The following is a 22,529-nucleotide window of genomic DNA, read 5'->3' as shown; positions in this document are numbered from 1 at the left end:
AGACCTACCAGAGACTTCCACACTGTGGTACAAAATGAGGAAAGCCCTAGCCTTATCACACATAGGTCATTGGCAAAGATTCCACAAATTCCTCAGAAATGACAGACTTCTAGGCATTATTTCTAGGTTTTCAGGCAGCACAAATTTCCCATATGGGATATGAATTAAGGCTAACCTTGGCAAAGGAGATTAAAAAAAAGACATACCTCAGAGGACAGTCAAAAGCACTTTCAAAGAGGAATTACCTGGAGGGCTCACAGGATCTCTCTCTTTCTATATATATATACTGTTAAGATGAAAAGGATAGGCAGCTGAGTCTCTGCAAAATATTCCAATTCTCCTTTAGGGTCTCTTCTGACTGAGACAGCTGGTAGTGAAGGTCAATCTCTCCTGGAGATAATGGACATGGGGGGGCGGGATGTCTCAGATGAGCACCTAACCAACGGGAGTCTTATCACAAAAGTCATTTCCCTAATTGGGCCCTTAGTCTCTTCTTGGCTGAGCAGTGAAGGACAGAATGGCAAATGCTGATTGAACCTACGTCTAATTCTTAGAGGTGTTCCCTCCAGAGTCAGCCTGAAGAATTCTGTGAGGCAAAGACCAAAGCTGCTCATCTCCTTTAAAGGATCACAGAGTGTTAGGGCTGGTAGGTACCGGAGAAATCACCTAGTTCAATAGCTTCAGTTGAAAGCCTGGTGGACTTGAATGCTCTTTTCAAAATGCTAGATGGTTTGGCACAATCAGCCAAAGGCAGTCTATCCTCAAGCAAAGCACACAAGGAAGCTATATTCAAGTCTCTCTCTCTCTCTCTCTCTCTCTCTCTCTCTCTCTCTCTCTCTCTCTCTCTCTCTCTCTCTCTCTCTCTCTCTCTCTCTCACACACACACACACACACACACACACACACACACACACACACACACACACACACACCCTCGCATGCTGTATATTTCAACACTTGGAATCCTTAATAAAAGCAATTAATTTTTTCCATTGTCTGTGCTGACCCAAACACCTTGCAATATTTGTTAACGGGAAGGATTATGTCTTTGTTGCTGTTTTTAAAAAGCAGAAACATCATTTTAAAATGTCAAGAAGGATGATGTTAATCTGCTTACGTGAACACCTTTTTTATAAAAAGACCAAAGCACTGATTGCACTTCCCTTAAAATTAAGAGCAATCTCTGATTTTTTAGCAGGAAGTTTAATTATTTAAAATCTGATTAAATGAACTCATATCAGTCAAATCTTTGGGGGTTGTGACAAACATGGAGCTATTGACGAGCAGCAAAACAGTGCCATCTAGTGGCCAGAACAATGATTAGTTAATCAAACTGGATTTCCTGATCATGGCATGTACTAGACTATTGAAAGCGATGATCAGAATTCGAACAGATATAGCCAAAACCTTACTCTGCCCAAGGTAATAATATTGCATAGCTACTAATCTTAAGGAACCAGAATATTGCTGACATATTTTGAGAGCACATTTGTCAAGATCTTAAGCATTTCAATATTATCTCTGGTCTTGGGTCCATTAAGTATTTGTTTTAACAAAACAAGCTACTTCTAAAATCCACTAGGAATTTAAAACTGACCAGGCCATTCTTCCCTCCCTAATCATATTCTCTCCTCCTCTTCTCACACTCTCAATTCAGAGTAATTAATTTTTATTTAAATTCCTGGAGCTAAGGATGAGATGAGCCCCTCAATAGTTCTTAATCTGAAAATCTGTGTCCTAATTTAAGATATCTCTATATCTATATATAGCTATGGTTCCCTCTGTTATCCTATATATATGTATATGTGTGTGTGTGTGTGTGTGTGTGTGTGTATGTATATATCTTCTGAGACCATGATGAAGACCAAAGAAGTCAAAAAGCAGTGCTGCTGGTGTGAAATGGAGAGAAGACTGTGCCAAACCCCTTACTTAAAGAAAGGCCCTGGGAGCTCATGGTTCTGCCATCAAACAATTAGGGGAGCATTGATGAAATATGCTTACTGAAGAAGTTCAATCTTGTAGGATAATCATATTTCCCAATGTGTTTCCTGAGGAAGGAAGGTATGATGGAGAGGCCCAAAGATGTTCAAAAGCAGTTTAGTTGACGGGAAATGGGGACCAGTTCTAGGTCAAAACAAGGAATAATTTAAAAACTATATTATAAGGAAATATAAGGAAACAGTTGAAACAAAACTGTCGCATGTAATTGCCTGACTTGTGAGGGTCCTATCACTGAAAATCTTGTGGTGATGACCACCAGATGACCTCTTATCAGGGATATGGTAGAGAAAATTCCTAAACAGGGTAAGTTGTTTAACTATATGACTTTTAAGATCTTTTTAAAACTAGGATTCTATGATCACAGCTAATCAAATTTTGCTTCAAATAGTATTTGTACTTATAGGTAGTATATATTTGTACTTATAGTTGACATATAAACCTAGGTGATTAGCATTTAATCAAAGTGTATGTGATTTTGTGGAAGTGTTTTCCCTCTTTTATAATAGAAAAAGGTCTGCTAAAGACTTGTTTATTAGTATAATTACATTTCATTACATAGTCTGAGTCTATAGCTAATTTCAGCTGAGTGTAGATTGCCTAGCATATTACCTAAGGATGATTCTTTGGTGGGAGGAAATCCATCAGTAGCAGGCAGAAGGAATTTTTATACTGCTTTTTTTAAAAATCTTACTCCTTGTGCTCCAAGTACCCTGGATTTGAATAGTTTATTTCTACTCTGAGTAGTCCATATCCTTCTTGTCAAGCCACCTCAGTCATAATTTTGCTAAGGATTTCTGACTTGTAGCCTGGGAACTGCTAACCAAATGATATTTTAGAATGGGATGTTATACCTGCATCACCTTCCTTTCTCGATCAGCCAATTGGCACACCCCTGCACATTTTTTTTTGCATTTTTTGAGGCATTGGGAAATGTGATTTAATTAATTTAGGAAACTTCTGGTTTGAATGTTCCCTTCACCAAAGATTAACAGTTCACTTTCCACTTAGAGTCTTGGAAAGTTGCTTAGATCACTGAGAGGTTATATGACTTACCTGTAGTCACACAGATAGTATATGCTAGGAGAAAGACATTAACTCAATTTTTTTTGTTTCCAAATGTAGGCTTTTATATCCCCTATGATTCCTTTCCACAATACTTAGTCCATTTTAGTATATAATAAGTAAATCCCTTAATAAATCCCTGTTGACTAAGATAGGTTGAGAATGATGAAGGTTGAAGAAAGACCATCAGATGTGGTCATTAAAAATTGTCGATTACTTTGGAGTGAGCAGTTTCAGGTGAATGATCAAGTGGGACGCTATATGGTAAAGGGTAAATAAGGGACAAAAATCTCAGACAGCTTTTTCTAGGAGTTTGGCTGAAAAAGAGAGGAGAGATATAGAATGAGAGTTTAAGGAAATACGAGTCTAGTAGGTTTTTCAAGGATAGGGGAGAGGGGCATGTTTGAAGGCAGTAGAGAAGAAACAACTAGATAAAGAGAGGTTGAAGACTAGATAGATGAGATATTATTGAGGTTATAATCTGCAGGAAAAAAATTGTGAGATAAAATATAGAGAGGTTTGACCTTGACCAAAAAAAGGTCACACCATTGTCAAAGACTAGGGAGAAGGACAAGAAAGCAGCTTAAGGATTTGTAAGATGGAAAGAAGGGGAGAAAAGGGAGTTTCCATTAAATGGTCTCAGTTTCCTCAGTAAAATGAGAAGCAGCATCCTCAGCTGAGAGGGAAAAAATAAAGGGGGATATAGGAGACTTGATAAGGCATCAAATAGCATCCATGAGGAAAAAGGCAATCAGAGAGAGACATGAAAAGTCTTCCTTTATGAAATGAAGGCTCAGGTGAGGTGAGAAATAAATTTCAAGTGTTCCCAGTCAACAGAGTTGCATGTCTTCTAGCTCTGTTCAATGGTCCATGAGTAGGAAAGAAAGAGACAGATGGTAGAGTAATTCTGTACTGAGATTTGACAAGGGAGGGGCAGCAATAAGATGAGGAACCAAGAGAATGAAGAGAGCGGGACAGTATGGAGTTAATTGACCAACCATAGAATCTAGATTGGTAAGGGAGAAAAATGAAGTTAGAGCAGGAGTAAAGGCCTGAGAAAATCCTGAGGGGTGGAAGAACTGGAGAACATAATGAGAACAAAGAACTGGTCTAGGAGTGGTTGGACAAGATGGAATAACAAGTTATGATCATATCATGAAATGTTAATTAAAGAAGTGTAGGTAATGGTGTAGCAATCTTCTCTTTGTTCAGGTGGATGGAATAATGGAACAGGTTATAAGACTCCAGGAACCTGAGAAATTAGGAAGCAAGGGAATCTGAGGGAGTCACTATGGATGTTGAAGCTCCCTAGTATAAAGTAGGGCAGGAAAGAAAGATTGTGAATCATTTGATGAACTTGAGAAAGGAGAGAGAATGACCTGGAAAGTGGTCATGTCAGTCAACAGGGATTTATTAAGTACTTACTATATGCTAGGTGTGAATTAAGTAGTGGAAATGGAAAGAAAAAGTCACCCATTTTTTATTAGATCTTTTATTAGGTGAATTAGGTGGAATTTTTTGTTGGAGTAAACCTCACAGGAAGAGAGATTGCTGAGTAGGGATAGGAATGTGAGTCTTGAAAGGGCAGTGGAAAGCCAAGAGTATCCCAATGTCCTCCTAGAAACAGAAGAAACAGGATAGTTTGTATGTGTGTGGGGTGTGGGTTGGGTGGGGAGGAGTGGGAAGGAAATCTTCTCCATCCAGCTCTAGAGAGGATGATAAAAGAGATACAGTGTTATCAGGGGGAAGCTAGTCATTGAGACTTGATGGTGAAAGAAGGAGGTCTAGACTGATGGATCTTTGTTCACATGGAAGAGCGATTCCATGGTACAATAGAAAGGGTGGAGAGGTTTGGAGTAAAACATGGGTGAGGCAGGGAAAAAGAGTGGGAAGGGTAGGAACAGTTTGCCCACATGCGACCAAAATTTAAGTAATACAGGGAGATGAACACTTGGTGGAGGGAGATTATTAGCCATGGGGTACAGATAAATAATAACATTACAGGTTCAAAGGAGTATTATTTCTGAGCAAGGACCATGGCATATAGAGTATTAGCTTCATCTTTCTTGTATGTGACTGGAGGAAGGAGGGAACATGCCGGGCTACAGCCCACCCCAACTGGCAGAGAGTACTCTGCAAACTTGTATCTAGATCACTCCCAGCCTGATTCTTCAGTGTGGTTAGAATAAGAGGAAAACCTTAAATAACTACAATTAATAGTTATGAGTGACTTATGAATTTTGAAACATCAATCCAGTTCAACAGGAAAAAGTCTAGTACAATGGAAAGAGCATTGGATTGGAAAACAGAGACCTTTGGTTTGAATATTAGTTCAAACACTTCTCTGACCTTTGGCATCTACAAAATGAGGAAATTGGAAGAGAAAGATGACTTTTAAGATTACTCTCTAAATCTATGATCCTAAGAATATTCATTAAGCACCTGCTAATTTCTTTTTCTTTTTTTTAAATTATTATTATTTTACCTGTTTTCAGTGTTCTACAATCACCTCCATATATCTTAGATTTTTCCCCTCCCTTCCCTCCTTCCACTTTACCTCCCCACTTCCTCCCTGAGAAGGCATACAGTTTTATATAGGTTTTACACATACAGTCCTATTAAATACATTTTCACCTTAGTCATTGTTGTATAGAAGAATTAAAATGAATGGGAAAAATCATAAAACAGACCAAAATCTAATACAAAAGATAATGATCTGCTTCATTCTGTGATTGAATTCCATAGTTCTTTCCCTGGATGTGGAAGGCATTTTGCCTTAAGAGACCATTGGGAATTACTTAAGTCCTTGCATTGCAATGAAGTACCAAGTCTACCAGAAAAATTCCTTGCACACTGTGGCTGTTGCTTTGTACAGAGTTCTCCTGGTTCTGCTCCTTTCCCTCAGCATCAGTTCATATAAGTCTTTCCAGGCCTCTCTGAAGTCTTCCTGTTCATCATTTCTTATAGCACAATAGTATTCCATTACATTCATATACCACAACTTGTTCAGCCATTCCCCAATTGATGGGCATCCCCTCGATTTCTAGTTTTTGACCACCACAAAGAGAGCTGCTATAAACATTTTTGTACATGTGGGACCCTTTCCCATTTTTATGATCTCTTGGGGATACAGTCCCAGAAGTGATATTGCTGAGTCAAAGCGTATGCACATTCCTGTAGCCCTTTGGGCATAGTTCCAAATTGTTCTCCAGAATGATTGGATCAACTCACAGCCCCACCTACAATGAACTAGTGTTTCAACTCTCCCACATTTTCTCCAACATTTTTCATCTTCCTGTTTTGTCATGTTAGTCAACCTGATAGGTATGATGTGGTATCTCAGAGTTGTTTTGATGTGTATCTCTCTAATCAATAGCACCTGCTAATTTCCAGGCACTGTGCTGGAAATAGAAAACAAACAAACAAAAAATAGTGCCTGCCTTCAAGGAGCTTACATTTTGTGGAAACCTGGAAGATCATCATGCTATTAGAAATCTTCCAGACAGTTGTTGGGGGCCAAATTTTCTTTTCTCTTTAAATTTTCTCAACAGCAAATAAATACTAAATATCAATATTAGGGTCTCCTGAATAGGCAGAAGCTAGAAAAAAGTTGGCAAAGTAAGTTAATATGAACAGAGAGATGTGATAACAATCAGTGTTCCAAAGAAGCAGCCTATTCAAAGCAAATAGTCTGAATGAGGTCTTCAGTATAGATTCCTTAACCTTTTTGGTGTTACGTACACCTTTGGCAGTCTGGTGATACCTATCCAGGGGTGGGGAACCTGCAGCCTCAAGGCCATATGTGGCCCTCTAGGTTCTCAAGGGCAACCCTTTGACTGAATCCAGACTTCACTGTGAAGGAAGTTCTTTCTCAGAATCCTTTTTCAGAATAATATTTTTAAGTGCACAAAATAAAATTCCTAGGATTATTAAGGAAACCATTTAAATTAAAACACAGTCATCAAAATATATTTTAAAAATACGTTCATGTAGGCCAGGTTAAGAACCCCTGGTTTATAAAAAGTGTGGCAAAATTTGAGAATGTCAGTTCTTTCAGCAACAGTTATTTCCATATAGGGAGAATGAGGCTACTTAACAAATCATGTGACTGAAGACAAAAAGAAGACTCCTGTGTTCTCCTACTGCAAGTGAAAGTGACTGGCCTGCCAACTCTTTGTTGTACAATGTGCCAGTGACATCAGGAATTGGGGCTCTGCTGTCTAAGAAAACTTGAGCAGGGATTTTCTGAAGAGCAATCACATTAATGAACTCTTGGTCCATTATCCAGAAATCAAATTATGGTTAAGCACCTTCAAGGAAAGACAGTATCCAATAAGGAGCTACTTGCCAAAGGAGGATTTTAATCTTGGATTCATCTGTTTATTTTATTAAAAGAGGGATTAGTAAGAGGTACAGACTGGGATCCACAGACAGAAAAGATCTGATTTCTTCTCCTTTAATCTGTGTAATGGTTATACTCTTCTTAAGTATCATACAAACAGATTATTTTGATGACAGTGTTGGTAATTTTGCTTCCAAGAATTGAGTGGTTAAAAGATAGGTAAGGGCCATTGGCCTGCATCTAATCTCAGAAGTCAGTTCAACAAAGGTTAAGGTTTTTTGTTGCTATAAGGTCTTTTACTTTATTTATTTTGGGCTTCAACAGAATAAGCAATATTCCCAAGACAGTTTAAATGAATAGATCTCTGGGAAATACATAATCATTTCCTGCTCACATTGAGTTCTGCAACTAATGAATAAGTGAATATTAGTCAAATGGTATGCTGTTGATTATTTCCACGAAAACATAAATTGAAATGTTTTACAGTATTAAAAAGGGAGGAGGGGAAGCTACGTGATGCGGTAGAGGGGGAACCAGCCTTATGTAAGTCATTTAATCCTCTTTGCCTCAAAAACCAAAGAATAATAATAAAAAAGGAATTCATGTATAATGTCCATGCCTCAGGATAGATTAAAACATTCCACCAATGATAAGCCAACAAACCATGGCCTCTTGACGCATTCTAAAACAACAAAACATAGTATGTTTGGAATCAAATGACCTAGCGATGCTTGAATCTGCCATTTACAAATGGTATAAACAGAAACAAGTCATTTAACTTCTGTGAGTCTCATTTTCCTCATCTATGAAATGAGGGGCTTGGACAAAATGATCTTTTAGGTCCCTTCTAGGTCTAATTATATGATCTTAGAATATAAGTTCCTTGAGGGCAGGGGCTTTATATTTGTATGGCCAGTGTCTAGCACAGTGCCTGTCATATAGTCAGTGGTTGATAGATTCTTATTGATTGATCCTATAAGCAACAGTATTTAATAAGCCTTTACTGTGCACAAAACATTATGTCAAGATTTCCAGAAAAGATACTTGTTGTTCAATAATAGCCTACTCTTGGCATAGATACTGGACTGGTTTGCTATTTCCTTCTCCAGCTCATTTTATAGATGAGGAAACTGAGGCAAACAGGGATAGATGACTCACCCAGGGTCACACAGTTAGTATGTGTCTGAGGTCAGATTTGAACTCAACACTTCTTGACTCTAGACTCTGTGGTCTATCCACCGCACCAACTAGTTATCCTACGATAGAGCAGATACAAAGTTTTAGGTTTATTGACCTCTTGAAAGGAGAAAGTATGCCAAGTCAACAATTTCATTACCTTCTGTGTACTGGGGAGAGTTTATAGATAGCATCTCACAACTTTAGAACAATGTTACCTTGGCTTTACTTTTCTCTCTGTAGTGTTTTCCTGACCTTTTTCTTTACAAAATCTCCCTGGCTTTTGATCTATTGCTACCAAACTTAGATTAGATGAAATCAGTATAAAGAGGGCTTAGCTCTTGAGTCAAAAGATCTCAGATCAAATGATGACTGCCATTTAGTACCTGTGTGTCTTTTGTTGGTTCATGTCACCTTGCTGAGCCCCAGATTTCCAATCAATAAGATGAGAGGAGTGGGCTAGATCTCTGAGGTCCTTCCCAGCTCCAAAATCTACAATTCTGTATTTTGCTATGTCTTCTGGATCTATTACCCTTGGGAACCTACAACTTTTTACCCCTAGGATTACTTATTGATTAGGATCTTGGGTCTTTAGAATGAAGAATGGTACTTAAGTCTTTTGTCCCAAGCTGGATGATTCCCTTCTCACCTTCTAAACTGGTATGGGGCTGTGAAGGGAAGAGGAACACAGGGAGATGGTTAACCCCCCCAAAGGCATAAAGTCTACACTATCTTAAATAGATTTCCATCGTTAATACACATTGGTTACATTTTCCACAGCTCATAAGGATCATCACGCAAATTCAAATCTATTTTTAAATGGCATAAATCACAGGCTTTTAAAAATTAACCTTCTGAGGTCAGATTTGAAGTTTCCATGTGGGAAAAATTGTTCTTGTGTTGGCTATGTTACATAATCTTGTGTGTTGTAATAAAGAAGTCTTTGATTATCAACAGTGTCTTATAATCATGCTGACCTTTCTCAGGAGCAGTTTTCTGTTAGTTATTTGGGAATGAAATAGTCTCTTTTTTTTTGTATCACCACACCAATTTCTGCACACTACATAGATGTCAGACCACCATAATCATAGTAGAGAATCATCATTTGATTGTGGGGTCTTGTCTACTTGGAAAGAAAAGAAAAACACACTCCATTTGTCAAAAGTCCTAATCTTTTGTCCTGTTGGGGAAATTGTGGTTGATATTGTAAAGAAAGTGAATAATTAACAATACTTCGTGGGAGTGTTACCTATCAGTGATAACAAAGTTCATTAACTAGCTCTAATGGCTAATATGAGTTCTTTCTCTTTAGATGAAGAAGGAAGGCTGTCACTTCAAAGCCCAGACTTCTTTTTCCCCCTGAAGTTCTCCTTAGTTACTTAAGAACTACAGATTTTACACCCTCAGCTGATGACTGAAGGTTTGCAATAAACAAAATGGAAAGAAACTTGAAGAATGTTCTTGTGGTTTCCTTTGGATTTCTGCTTCTATTTACAGCATATGGAGGTCTTCAGAATCTACAGGTAGGTGTGTGTATTTCACCTGGGAATCTTCAGGTTTTCAAAGGGTATGTTATTTCCTTTTTTTTGGTCTCCCTCAGCTCCCAAAGTTGCATGATGATGAGACATATAATTATAATAAATATAACCTGGGGTTCCATGGAATCAACAGGTCTAGAAAAACCTTTCTTTACTACCACTGCCCAAGGTAGGTATAGTAATAATACTATTCCCATTTTACAGGTGAGTAGACACTGAGAACCAGCCAGACAAAGTGGCGCCCCCATGGTTGTAGAGATAGCATTAGATGGAACTAGGACTCATCTCAACATGAGAAGAGAATTCCACAAATGGAATGAAATGGGATAGATTTCAATGAAATCTGCATTCATTTTTTCAAGATCTTTTTTGCTTATAAGATGATTTTTCTCAAGTACATTCTCATTGAGTCTTGCCAACAAAATAAATCATTGTTGTACTCTTGGATAGTGTTTGTCAAGACTTGGGATTAATTATTTGGAGTGTGCTTTTCTCTCTTCTTAAGGGTAGCTAAGACAGGTAGAACAAATCATTATGAATCATCCTCTGCTTTGAACCATGACTTTGAGGTCAAATTCTCTTATATGAATCCATAAAAATCTCATAAAAGCTGTATGCTGACTTCAGATTAGGTCCTAGGCAGACTTGTGAAGTCCAGGAAATTCTGCTTCCATGACATTTTGTTTACCCCTCCCCTTCCACATTATTCCCTCTTCTTCCAGCCCCAGTGCCCTTTCCTAGCAAGAGCTCCTGGGACAAAAAGATCTATGAGTCGTCTATATCTTAATGTAAAATAAAAAGCACTTATGACGGGTGGGGAGATGAGGTTTGCCTTTCTTGGAAAATTTTTAAAGGGCTTCTAAATAAAAGTATTTGTATGCTTTTAATGTTAAGGGCATTTCAAATTCTTTCATTGAAAAGAGATTGGAAAAAAAGAAAAAGAAAAGAGATCGGAAAAGGTGTTACTTTGAGTACCAACTCTTTGTGGTTTCCCTGAAATCAAAATCCATTTGTGATCCAGCTATCATTTTAGCTGACCCTGGGTGTATCCATTGACAATATGGTGCCATCTGTGCTTTTCAATGGTTAGCACTGTTATGTGCACCATTCATTGGCATTTCTGGTGACGTTTTTGAGCTTTCTAACATCATAAACAAGTGGGTAGTACAATAACCAACATTTACATGGTGCTTTAAAGCATACATCATTTCATTTGTGCTTCACAAATTTTTGAAGCAGGAACTACAAGAATCATTGCCATTTTCCTAGTGAGAGGACTAAAGTTCATACTTTGGGAGGCAACAAGGTATAGTGGATAGGAGACCAGACTTGGAGTTGGGAAGACCAGAGTCCACCCATGGCTCAGATACTTACTAGCTAAATGAGGCTGAGCAAGTCTTTTAAACTTTCTGTACCTCAGTTCCCCCATATGTAAAAGAAGAATGTTGGTCTCAATGACCTGTCTCTAAGTTTTCTTTCTGCTCTAAAACTATGATCCTAGCACTTCCCATAAAAGCAGAACTTTGTTTACTTTCTAGAAGCTTGCCTGGGGCCTATCCCAAAGGCAAAGTATCCAGATTTTATGAGATTTTTATGGATTCCATAGTAGAATCTAACCTTGAAGTCAAGTAGTTCAAAACAGGATGACATAATGATTTGTTCTACCTGTCTTAACTACACTCAAGAAGACAGAAAATCACATTCCAAATATTTAATCCCAGACCTTGGTAAATCCTGTCCAAGAGTACAATATGATTTATTTTGTTGGCAAGACCCAGCAAGAATGTAATTAGGAGAAAATAGTTTCATAAGCAAAAAATAAATCTCATTTTAGGAGATCTTGGGGAAAAGTGATCATATATTCCATTGAAATCTATCCCATTCCATTCTATTCATGGGACCAGGTGGGCCTGTGGAGGAGCTCACATAGCTGACAGCTGATTGCAACGCTCCCTAGATACATGTAGAAGAATGAGAATGGCAGAGGCAGGTGGTAGCTATTAGAAGCTAGAACAACTACATTGCTTTCTGCTATTCTAATATTTTCTTCACACACTCTATTAGATCATCATTTGCCCCCACAAGGGATGTACATCCCCCATCTTAGACCACAACATGTAAGCACTTTATTGGGCTCTGAAGGGAAATCTAAACAACTATTTAGAAGACACAATCACTGAGCCAAGGACCTTGTTCAGAATCTGGAATTCAGTGACAAAAAACTGGGGAGGCAAAAAACTGGCTGCTGTCTCTCCTATTATGTAAAACAAAACAAACAAGCCACCACCACTACTTCCCCCACACAAAGGAAATCAATTTGTCAAAAAGCTCACATCCAGTTTTGAATTTGTCATCACACATTTTCTACTTTGGTTCTAGGGCTGTGGCTCATTTAAATTTAAGGATTAAAACTACAGATAATGTTGAGTTATAAAAAAAATCATGCTCCTGTTTCCTTGAAATGCCTTTCTGTTTCAGTTTTTGAAGTTACTGTCCTATTTAAGACTTAACAACATAAAACTGGTTTATTGATATTTCTTTTTAATAACCATGTCTAAAGTGTTTCATATTCTTTTTTATACTCAATCTAATGTTGCAGGAGCCTGTGCTCAATAGGAAGCAATGCTTATGGAGGAACTGATGGAATATGGGAGATTTTGGATTCCCTTTTCACTATTCAAATAACAAAGCTTTTTCCCAAGTAGGGGATGATGACTGGCATTGAGACTGTGGTTCAGGCCTGGGCATTATTAGTTCAATGATGCTGAAAATTTAGCTCCCCTAAATGTTGAGCTTCCAGAGACAATAGGCTTCTGGAGTTAGGAGTTGCCAAGAGGAAGATTTGCAAATTGACTCTTGGATAGAGATTCCAAAAGAGAAGACTGTCTTAACTACAACCAGCCTTGAGCTTTTCACTGCACATACTGTGACATCTGGGCCTTTATGGAGCTGCTCTGACTTAAGGTATAGGGCCCCTCTGTACCCCACAGAGTCTGCCTTTCCCATTTCCCCAGCTAGAGGTGGTATTCTCTCCATGAATTTTAGAGGGATTCACTCTCTTTGACCTCTGCTACACATATAGCAACCAAATCTTATAAATTATTATATGCAGCATCATGTCTTCTACTAGACTGGAAACTCCTTGAATCAAGGATTATATCCTTTTTATCTTTGCAGCCCAGGCCTAGAAAAATCCCTTGCCTATACTTTGATGCAGATTTTATCCCCCCATCACTCTCCATCACTCATCCTGTGGGACTCTCAGTAAAATCTAATTTAAATCTTCCACAGGAGGTTCATTTGAAGGGGGACCTCCATTGAGATCTCTTGACATTATATGTGTTAATAATAGCTAACATTTACCTAGCACATACTATGTGCCATACCTGGTGCTAAGCACTTTACAAATATCATCTCATGATCCTCACAGCAACACTGTAAGGTATGTCCTATTATTATTCCCATTTTACAGTTGTGAAAATTGAGCCAAACTGAGGACATATGTCTTACCCAAGATCATGCAGCAAGTTAGTATCATGTTTGAACTCAGATCTTCCTGACTACAGGCCCGGCACTCTATCCAATGTGACACCTAGCTGCATGAGGGCTACTTCTCTTTAATCTCTTTTTTCTTGCTATGTAAGGAGCCTAAGGGCTTCTCAAGTTTCACAGCTCTTAGATGACAGTTTTTATGAACTTTTTGGAGTGTAGTCAAGTGTCTCTCTATTTGTTGCCTTCTAAGTAGCCCATGACTTTAATTATTCAGAAATCCCTAGTCATGCGGTTCAACCAAAGGAATTTTAAGGCTCTAAATGTATTAGGCAGCTAATATGTTTTCGCTGAAACCACCAACACTTTCAGACCAACAAAGTCAACGGGTTTGGGAGACATGTTTGTATCTTTGCTCTGAAAATGAACCCCTGCCTGACTCATTTATCTTGGCTTCATTTTTCTACTCTGTGAAATGAGAGGGTTGGATGTCACTAGATGATCTCCAAGGGCCCTTCCAGCTCAAAGACCCAATTTAGGGTCAACAATCACTAGGCTGCACTAATCAGCAGTCAGCTTTTTCTCTTTCTTTCTTCCTTCCTTCCTTCCTTTTTCTTTGTTTATTTGTTTGTTTTTCTTTATTTCTTTCTTTCTTTCATCTTCCTTCCTACCTTCTTCTTCCTTCCTTCCTTCCTCCTTCCTTCCTTCCTTCATTTCTTCCTTTCTTTCTCCCTTCTCTTCCTTCCTTTCTTTCCATCTTCCTTCCTTCCTTCTTTATTTCTTCCCTTCTTCCTTCCTTCCTTCCTTCCTTCCTTCCTTCCTTCCTTCCTTCCTTCCTTCCTTCCTTCCTTCCTTCCTTCTTTCCTTCCTTCCTTCCTTCCTACCTCCTTCCTTCCTTCCTTTCTTTCTTTCTTTCCATCCTCCTTCCTTCCTTCTTGGCATTGTATGCAGTGAACAGGAACCTTGGATGGGCCAGCATGAATACCTAAGTTCAGAAAGCCTTATCACCACTAAATAAACAGAAGTTAATGGTGTGATGTCCCAAACATAAAGTACAAAGTAGAGAAAGGATTTTTGTAACGACAGGAAGTTTTAATTAAATAGTAGGTGTTTTAAATCAACAGCTGCTAGAGGTTAGCATACATCCCATGTAAGTTACCATACATAATTTCTACGTATCTTCTGTGTACCTATTTCTTTACATGTTGACTCTTTCTTTGGAATGTGAGCTTGTTGAGGACAAGGTCTGTTTTTCCTTTACCTGTTTTGCCAGGGCTCAGCACAGTACATGGCACATTGCAAGCACTTAATAAATGCGTGTTGATTGAACAGCCTACAACACTAACTGAAACTATCAATGGAATATGAAAAAAAAAAAGACAAGAGGAAGAGCCCAAAAGAAAGAAGATGGAGTTCTACATGCTCAGGGTCCTAGGTCCGTTTATACAACACAATCTGGAAAGAAGGTTCTACAATTGTATTTTCAAGTCTTAGCAGATTGGATATATGCATAGAGGGGAAACTCCACTTACATATATTAATATTTTTCAGTGTCAGTGGACTCCTTCACACAGAAAACAGACTTGGCATTTTAAGTTTTGCTTTTATTAACTTAAATCTCTCTTCTTACTCACTTGTAGTAAGGTTCAAATGACCAAAGCACACCTTTTTGATTTGTAGTAAATCTGTGAGTGGTAAAGAAATACGAATTTAATGAAAAGCTGCAGGGTTTTTAGTAGCATACAGTCGGATAAGCTCAAAAGCTAATGCTCAAGAATAAGAAAACAGTTTCAGGTCTGGCTCTGCTCCCAACTCCTTCTATAATAAAATTTTGCTGTTGTTCAGTGGCATCTGCCTGTCACCCCTTTTGGGGTTAAAAATACTGGGATGGTTTGCCATTTCCTTCTCCAGCTCATTTTATAGAGGAGTAAATAGAGGCAAATATGGTTAAGTGATTTGCCTAGAGTCACATAGCTAATAAGTGTCTAAGGCTGGATTTGAACTCAGGTCTTCTTGACACTAGACCTGGGACTCTATCCACTCTGCCTCGTAGGTGCTATAACAAATGAAATTTCACATATTTCCTCCCCAGAAGAAGCAGTATGGCAGAATGAGAAGAGTTTGGGAAATGGAGCTAGTAAGGCCTGTGTTCAAATCAAGACGTTGAGATTTGTTTGACCCTAAGCAAATTCCTTCACTATGAGCTTTAATTTATTTCCTCATTGGTAAAATGGAGATAATTCTATCTATGTTACCGACTTCAGTGAGTTATGAGCAGATACTTAGTAAAATTTAGAGCACTCCGGTCAACATGATTTATCCCTGATTTCTTTTTTCTGTTTCTGATATCCTATGGAAATGTTCCTTTCTGTCCACAGTTTTAGGCTGTGACTAGTCTAAATATGATTGTGAGCCTTGTTTCCCTCCATTTATTTCTTTTGTATTGCTCTGAGAAGACTTGAAGTGTTATGCCAACATGAGTTATTCTTGACCTTTTCTCTTTCTCCCTGATATTCTGAGAAATTGTTCTCTCTTGCCCAGGATTTTAACCAATCCATAAAACAACGATGTTCACTAAGTACCTACTATGCATGAGACACTGTGGAAAATACAGATGTAATAGCCTTCAAAGAGTTTACAACCTAGTTGGAGAGAGAAGACATATATATGCATGAAAAATCCCTAATGATAACAGACACGGTAAATGTAACAGCCCAATCTGGAATGGACCATTTTCTACAAAAGTAGGTTTAGCCAAGCTAAGTAGCTTTCTTATAAGCAAGCAGCTAAAAGAGCCCAGAACCTGCCTTGACCAGCAGACACTTTATATTCACCCTAAACACAGATACATGGAAGCCAAGGGCAGCACTAACCTAAAAGATAAATTCTATTCGCAAAATTTTATAGTTTAATAAGAACACAGAACATAGGTTAGAACCAGGTTGCAAACGGCACTAAACAACAGTTTATAGAGATTGAATTTTATCACTCATTCAATAGGAAACCATTTAAGATTACCAAATGGAGAATAGATAGAAAAGAGATTGGTGGCTTTAGAGTAGAAAGGGACCTTGTAAATCATTTAGTCTAATCCCATCATTTCATAGGTGACAAAACAAAGACCTGAATAGGTTAAGGTCACACAGGTAATAAGCAGTAGAGTTGAGATTCCACCTGAAGTCTTTGGACTCCAAGTTCCATATGCTTTCTTCTATACCAAAAACTGCTTCTCCATGTTTACAATGATTAATGAGACAATGGTTTTCCAGGAAAATTGGAGTGGGGAGAGGCTGGTGACAAGAATAAAAGAATTCTTTTGTAATAGCTTTGTTTTGAGTTTATAAAGGCTTAATTCAGAATGAAGGCAGTGGTATTGAAAAGGAAGAGAGAGATTATGTTATTCATTTGTTTCAGTCATGACTGACTCTTCATGATTCCATCTGGGGTTTTCTTGGCAAGGATACTAGAGTGGTTTGCTATTTCCTTCTCCAGTTCATTTTATAGATGAAAAAACTGGGACAAAAAGGATAAAATGACTTACCCAGGGTCTCATAGCTAAAAAGTGACTGAGGCCAAATTTAAATTCAGGTCTTCTTCCCTCTAGGCCTTGTGGTCTATCCATTGCACCACCTAGCTGACCCAGATTAGAGATAACATGAAGGGATAATTGACAGAACTTAGTGACTGAGTGTTGAGGGAGAGCAAAAGGAAGGAGACACAGATGACTGATTGGGATAATGATGGAAAAGTGAAAGTGGGGAAGGGATGACATCAGTCTTGAACATTTGAGGAAAGGGCATAAACTGAAGTGATATAGGAAGAAGAAATACAGAAGTGTCCTTGTGGAGTTATGAGCCACATAGAGTAGAAGCAAGTCATACGTGTGCTTGAGGTCTCAGAAGAATTGTGGATAAAGGGAGAAGAACTGAAGGTCAAGGGCAGCATCATAGAGAAGGTTGGCTATAAAAGGGGCAGGTGGAGTAAGTAGTCCAAATAAAGAGAAGGAAGGATAAATGAAAAAGGAAAATTTGCAAAGGCACAAGGAAAACTTAAGAGATTGTGGTGTCTCAGAAACTAAACTAGGAGAGAGTTTCAAGAAGCCAGGGGCAGATTAAAAAAAGAGAGAGAGAATATTCTATGCAAATTCAGTACAAGTCATATATTCTTGTATGAATTTTTTAAATTTTTAAAAAATTTTAATATATATTCCCCAACTAAATGAATGAATAATTTTAATATTTTTTCCCAAATATGAGTTCCAAATTCTCTTCTCACCCCCCATCATTGAAAAAGCAAGCAGTTTGACATAAGATATACATCTGTAGTAATTTTACATGAATTTTTTTTCATTTTATTTTATTTTTTTTCTGTTTTAATTTATTTATTTAACTTTTAACGTTCATTTTAACAAAATTTTGGGTTACAAATTTTCTCCCCTTTTCTCCCCTCCCCCCCCAAACACCAAGCATTCTGATTGCCCCTATCACCGATCTGCTCTCTCTTCTATCATCCCTCTCTGCCCTTGTCTCCGTTTTCTCTTTTGTCCTGTAGGGCCAGATAACTTTCTATACCCCTTTACCTGTATTTCTTATTTCCTACTGGCAAGAACATTACTCGACAGTTGATCGTAACACTTTGAGTTTCAACTTCTTTACTTCCCTCCCTCCCCACCCCTTCCCTTTGGAAGGCAAGCAATTCAATATAGGCCAAATCTGTGTAGTTTTGCAAATGACTTCCATAATAGTTGTGTTGTATAAGACTAACTATATTTCCCTCCATCCTATCCTGTCCCCCATTACTTCTATTCTCTTTTGATCCTGTCCCTCCCCATGAGTGTCGACCTCAAATTGCTCCCTCCTCCCCATGCCCTCCCTTCCATCATCCCCCCCACCCTGCTTATCCCCTTATCCCCCACTTTCCTGTATTGTAAGATAGGTTTTCATACCAAAATGAGTGTGCATTTTATTCTTTCCTTTAGTGGAATGTGATGAGAGTAAACTTCATGTTTTTCTCTCACCTCCCCTCTTTATCCCTCCTCTAATAAGTCTTTTGCTTGCCTCTTTTATGAGAGATAATTTGCCCCATTCCATTTCTCCCTTTCTCCTCCCAATATATTTCTCTCTCACTGCTTGATTTCATTTTTTTAAGATATGATCCCATCCTATTCAATTCTCTCTGTGCACTCTGTCTCTATGTGTGTGTGCATGTGTGTGTGAATGTGTGTGTGTGTAATCCCACCCAGTACCCAGATACTGAAAAGTTTCAAGAGTTACAAATATTGTCTTTCCATGTAGGAATGTAAACAGTTCAACTTTAGTAAGTCCCTTGTGACTTCTCTTTGCTGTTCACCTTTTCATGCTTCTCTTCATTCTTGTGTTTGAAAGTCAAATTTTCTTTTCAGCTCTGGTCTTTTCATCAAGAATGCTTGAAAGTCCTCTATTTCATTGAAAGACCAATTTTTCCCCTGAAGTATTATACTCAGTTTTGCTGGGTGGGTGATTCTTGGTTTTAGTCCTAGTTCCTTTGACTTCTGGAATATCCTATTCCATGCCCTTCGATCCCTTAATGTAGAAGCTGCTAGATCTTGTGTTATCCTGATTGTATTTCCACAATACTTGAATTGTTTCTTTCTAGCTGCTTGCAATATTTTCTCCTTGACCTGGGAACTCTGGAATTTGGCCACAATGTTCCTAGGAGTTTCTCTTTTTGGATCTCTTTCAGGCGGTGTTCTGTGGATTCCTTGAATATTTATTTTGCCCTCTGGTTCTAGAATCTCAGGGCAGTTTTCCTTGATAATTTCATGAAAGATGATGTCTAGGCTCTTTTTTTGATCATGGCTTTCAGGTAGTCCCATAATTTTTAAATTGTCTCTCCTGGATCTATTTTCCAGGTCAGTTGTTTTTCCAGTGAGATATTTCACATTATCTTCCATTTTTTCGGTTTTGTTTTGTGATTTCTTGGTTTCTCATAAAGTCATTAGCCTCCATCTGTTCCATTCTAATTTTGAAAGAACTATTTTCTTCGGTGAGCTTTTGAATCTCCTTTTCCATTTGGCTAATTCTGCTTTTGAAAGCATTCTTCTCCTCATTGGCTTTTTGAACCTCTTTTGCCAATTGAGTTAGTCTATTTTTCAAGATGTTATTTTCTTCAGCATTTTTTTGGGTCTCTTTTAGCAAGGTGCTGACCTGCTCTTCATGCTTTGACTTCATGTCTCTCATTTCTCTTCCCAGCTTTTCCTCCACCTCTCTAACTTGATTTTCAAAATTCTTTTTGAGCTCTTCCATGGCCTGAGCCCATTGGGTGGGCTGGGACACAGAAGCCTTGACTTCTGTGTCTTTGCCTGATGGTAAGCATTGTTCTTCCTCATCAGAAAGGAAGGGAGGAAATGCCTGTTCACCAAGAAAGTAACCTTCTATAGTCTTATTTCTTTTCCCTTTTCTGGGCATTTTCCCAGCCAGTGACTTGACTTCTAAGTGTCCTCTCCACCCCCACCTCGCCTCCTGATCCTCCCAGCCAGCACTTGGGGTCTGAGATTCAAATGCTGCTCCCCAGCCTTGGGGCTTTGGCGGGGGCAGGGCTGCTATTCAGTGTGAGATTAAGTTCAGGTGCTCAGGTCGAGGCAGGGCCGCCTCTCAGGCTCAGTTCCCTCAGGGGGTTTATGCACAGACCTTCAACAATGGATCCAGGCTCCTGCCTGCTTGGGGAGCCCTGGTCTGCCACTGCCTCAGCTTCTGCCTCCCGAGGGGGCCTGAGTTATGGGGGCACCCCACTCCCTTCTTGACCCGCCAAAGAGACCCTCTCACTGACCTCCGTCACCTGTGGGTGGAGGGACCTGCGCGGCCGCTGGAGATCCCGTCCCTGAAGCCCGCTTGGATCTGCTCCTCTCCGTGCCGCGGCTGCGGCAGGACTGGGCTGGGCTCCGCGTCCGTAGCACGATGGACCTTTTGTGAGAGGTTTGCAGGTCCCTCTGGAACAGAAATCTCCTTTGCTCCACTGTTCTGTGGCCTCACTGCTCCGGAATTCACCATGAGTTACTTTATACAGATGTTCTATGGGTTGTGGGTTCGGAGCTATGTGTATGTGTGTCTTTCTACTCCGCCATCTTGGCTCCGCCCCCGTGAATTTTTTAAAGGACTTGGAAGACCTTTTAATGTATAGGTTGAGTTAGTGATAAATTCTGGTAACAGGATTGGGGAGAAAGAATACCTTTTGTTTGGATGTATTCAGCATCTTCACTAGAGCTTGGCTGATGGTTAGTGCACAGTAGAGAATTCTCCCTTTGCCCTTTGGCACATTAATTTTTTGTGGGTGCTGAAATTCTGATGTTTATATTAATTTTGCAGCTCTCCGAAATGATATTCACTAGGAGCAAATTAAGGGTGGAAGAGATCTGGGTGGTGTTGTTGAACAATTCTGCCATTGTCTTCACAGATTTCTTCCTCATGTCACTCAAGGATGAGTTACTTCATATGAAACATTAAGGTTGACTCTCAAGGTTTGAGGCCAGGTCATATTCCTCTTGGTATCCTCCATGTCCTACATTTAAAAGAATCTTGTCATACCACTCACTTCCTGTCAGAGAGCTGATGAAGTTGAAATACAGAGAGATATATACATTTATTTTTGGTCACAACCAAAGTGGGAATTTGTTTTGTTGAACTATGTTTATGCTCAGGGTTTTCTTTTTCTTTTCTTTCTTTCTTTTGTTTTTGCTCAGATGATGTTTGTGGATGCTGTGGGAAGAATGGATTCAAAATGAATTTAAAATAAATGAATAATTTTATGACTACAAAGAGAAAAAAGAGATGGTTTGTGTTTGAGTACTCAAAAGTTTTCCAGAAAAAAAAACCCAGAATAACTGAATGATCTTTTCCTTTGTACCTCTCTTGAATTCATGTAACTAACTGTTTTTTTTTATTTGTTTGTTTTCACAGAGCAGCCTTAATTATCAGGATGGACTAGGGGTGGCTACACTCAGTGTTGTCTATGGATCCCTGATCCTGTCTTCCATGTTCCTTCCTCCAATTATCATTAAGAAATTTGGTTGCAAGTGGACCATTACAGCCTCCATGTGCTGCTATGTCGCTTTCTCTCTGGGAAACTTCTATGCCAGCTGGTATACTTCCTCTTCTCTCTTCTAGTAAAAGCCCCAATCTCTAGCCAACCACATCCTATTACACACTAAGTATAGGACAAAGAAGGAGAGGTATAGAGAGAGAAGTCAGTAATGGAAGATGCCAGAAAAGATCAGTTGGCCAATAGTATCCTTGTACTCTAGAAGTATCACACAACATTCCAGCTGAGGAGGTACAGGTTTTCTTATCATTTCAGCACCTTGAAACTATTAGAAACACCTGGCAACCATCTACTGAACTTTTCAGCACCAGAATTCCTTGGCACTTAATGCCTTCTCTACCTATGTATGTTAGCTAAAAAGTATGATGCTCACCTGTTTCTTTAAGTGTGATGGTGAATGGTGTGTCTTTCTCCATCATTTTTCTCCAAAAAGCAATCAAAAAGGAAGAACATGTCATTTTATGCTGACCAACTGAGATTCTCTTTTTGTAGGTACACTTTGATCCCCACCTCTATAATCCTGGGTCTAGGAGGAGCCCCACTGTGGTCAGCCCAATGCACTTACCTTACAATTAGTGGAAATATATATGCACAGAAGACAGGAAAACTTGGGAAAGATATCATCAACCAGTATTTTGGCATCTTCTTTCTCATATTTCAGTCCTCTGGTGTCTGGGGGAATTTGATTTCATCTCTGGTGCTTCAGCAGGAGTCTACCCAAGGTAAATGGAGCTGGCTGAAACACTGCTAAAAGAGGGATGTAATTTCTGTGGTGGTAAGCAAGAGAAATATGTTGATTCGGACTTTAAAAATAATGTTATTTATTAATTATTAAATGCTCATTT

General features: G+C 38.9%; 1 protein-coding gene across 1 annotated transcript in view; it reads left to right on the top strand.

Moving 5' to 3' along the window:
* LOC140527166 (protein unc-93 homolog A-like) overlaps positions 1-22,529 on the top strand; it is a 57,746-nt gene that overhangs the window by 1,053 nt on the left and 34,164 nt on the right. Inside the window, exons 2-4 of the mRNA XM_072643883.1 lie at positions 9,894-10,104; positions 21,543-21,724; positions 22,177-22,406. Of these exons, the coding sequence (XP_072499984.1) occupies positions 10,018-10,104; positions 21,543-21,724; positions 22,177-22,406 (499 nt within the window). The 5' untranslated portion in view covers positions 9,894-10,017. The remainder of the gene's footprint in view (positions 1-9,893; positions 10,105-21,542; positions 21,725-22,176; positions 22,407-22,529) is intronic.

Source organism: Notamacropus eugenii, chromosome 2 (assembly GCF_028372415.1).
Source record: "Notamacropus eugenii isolate mMacEug1 chromosome 2, mMacEug1.pri_v2, whole genome shotgun sequence".
Classification (NCBI taxonomy): Eukaryota; Metazoa; Chordata; class Mammalia; order Diprotodontia; family Macropodidae; genus Notamacropus; species Notamacropus eugenii.
The sequence above is the reverse complement of the archived record's forward strand: the minus strand, read 5'-3'. Positions and strand labels throughout refer to the sequence as shown.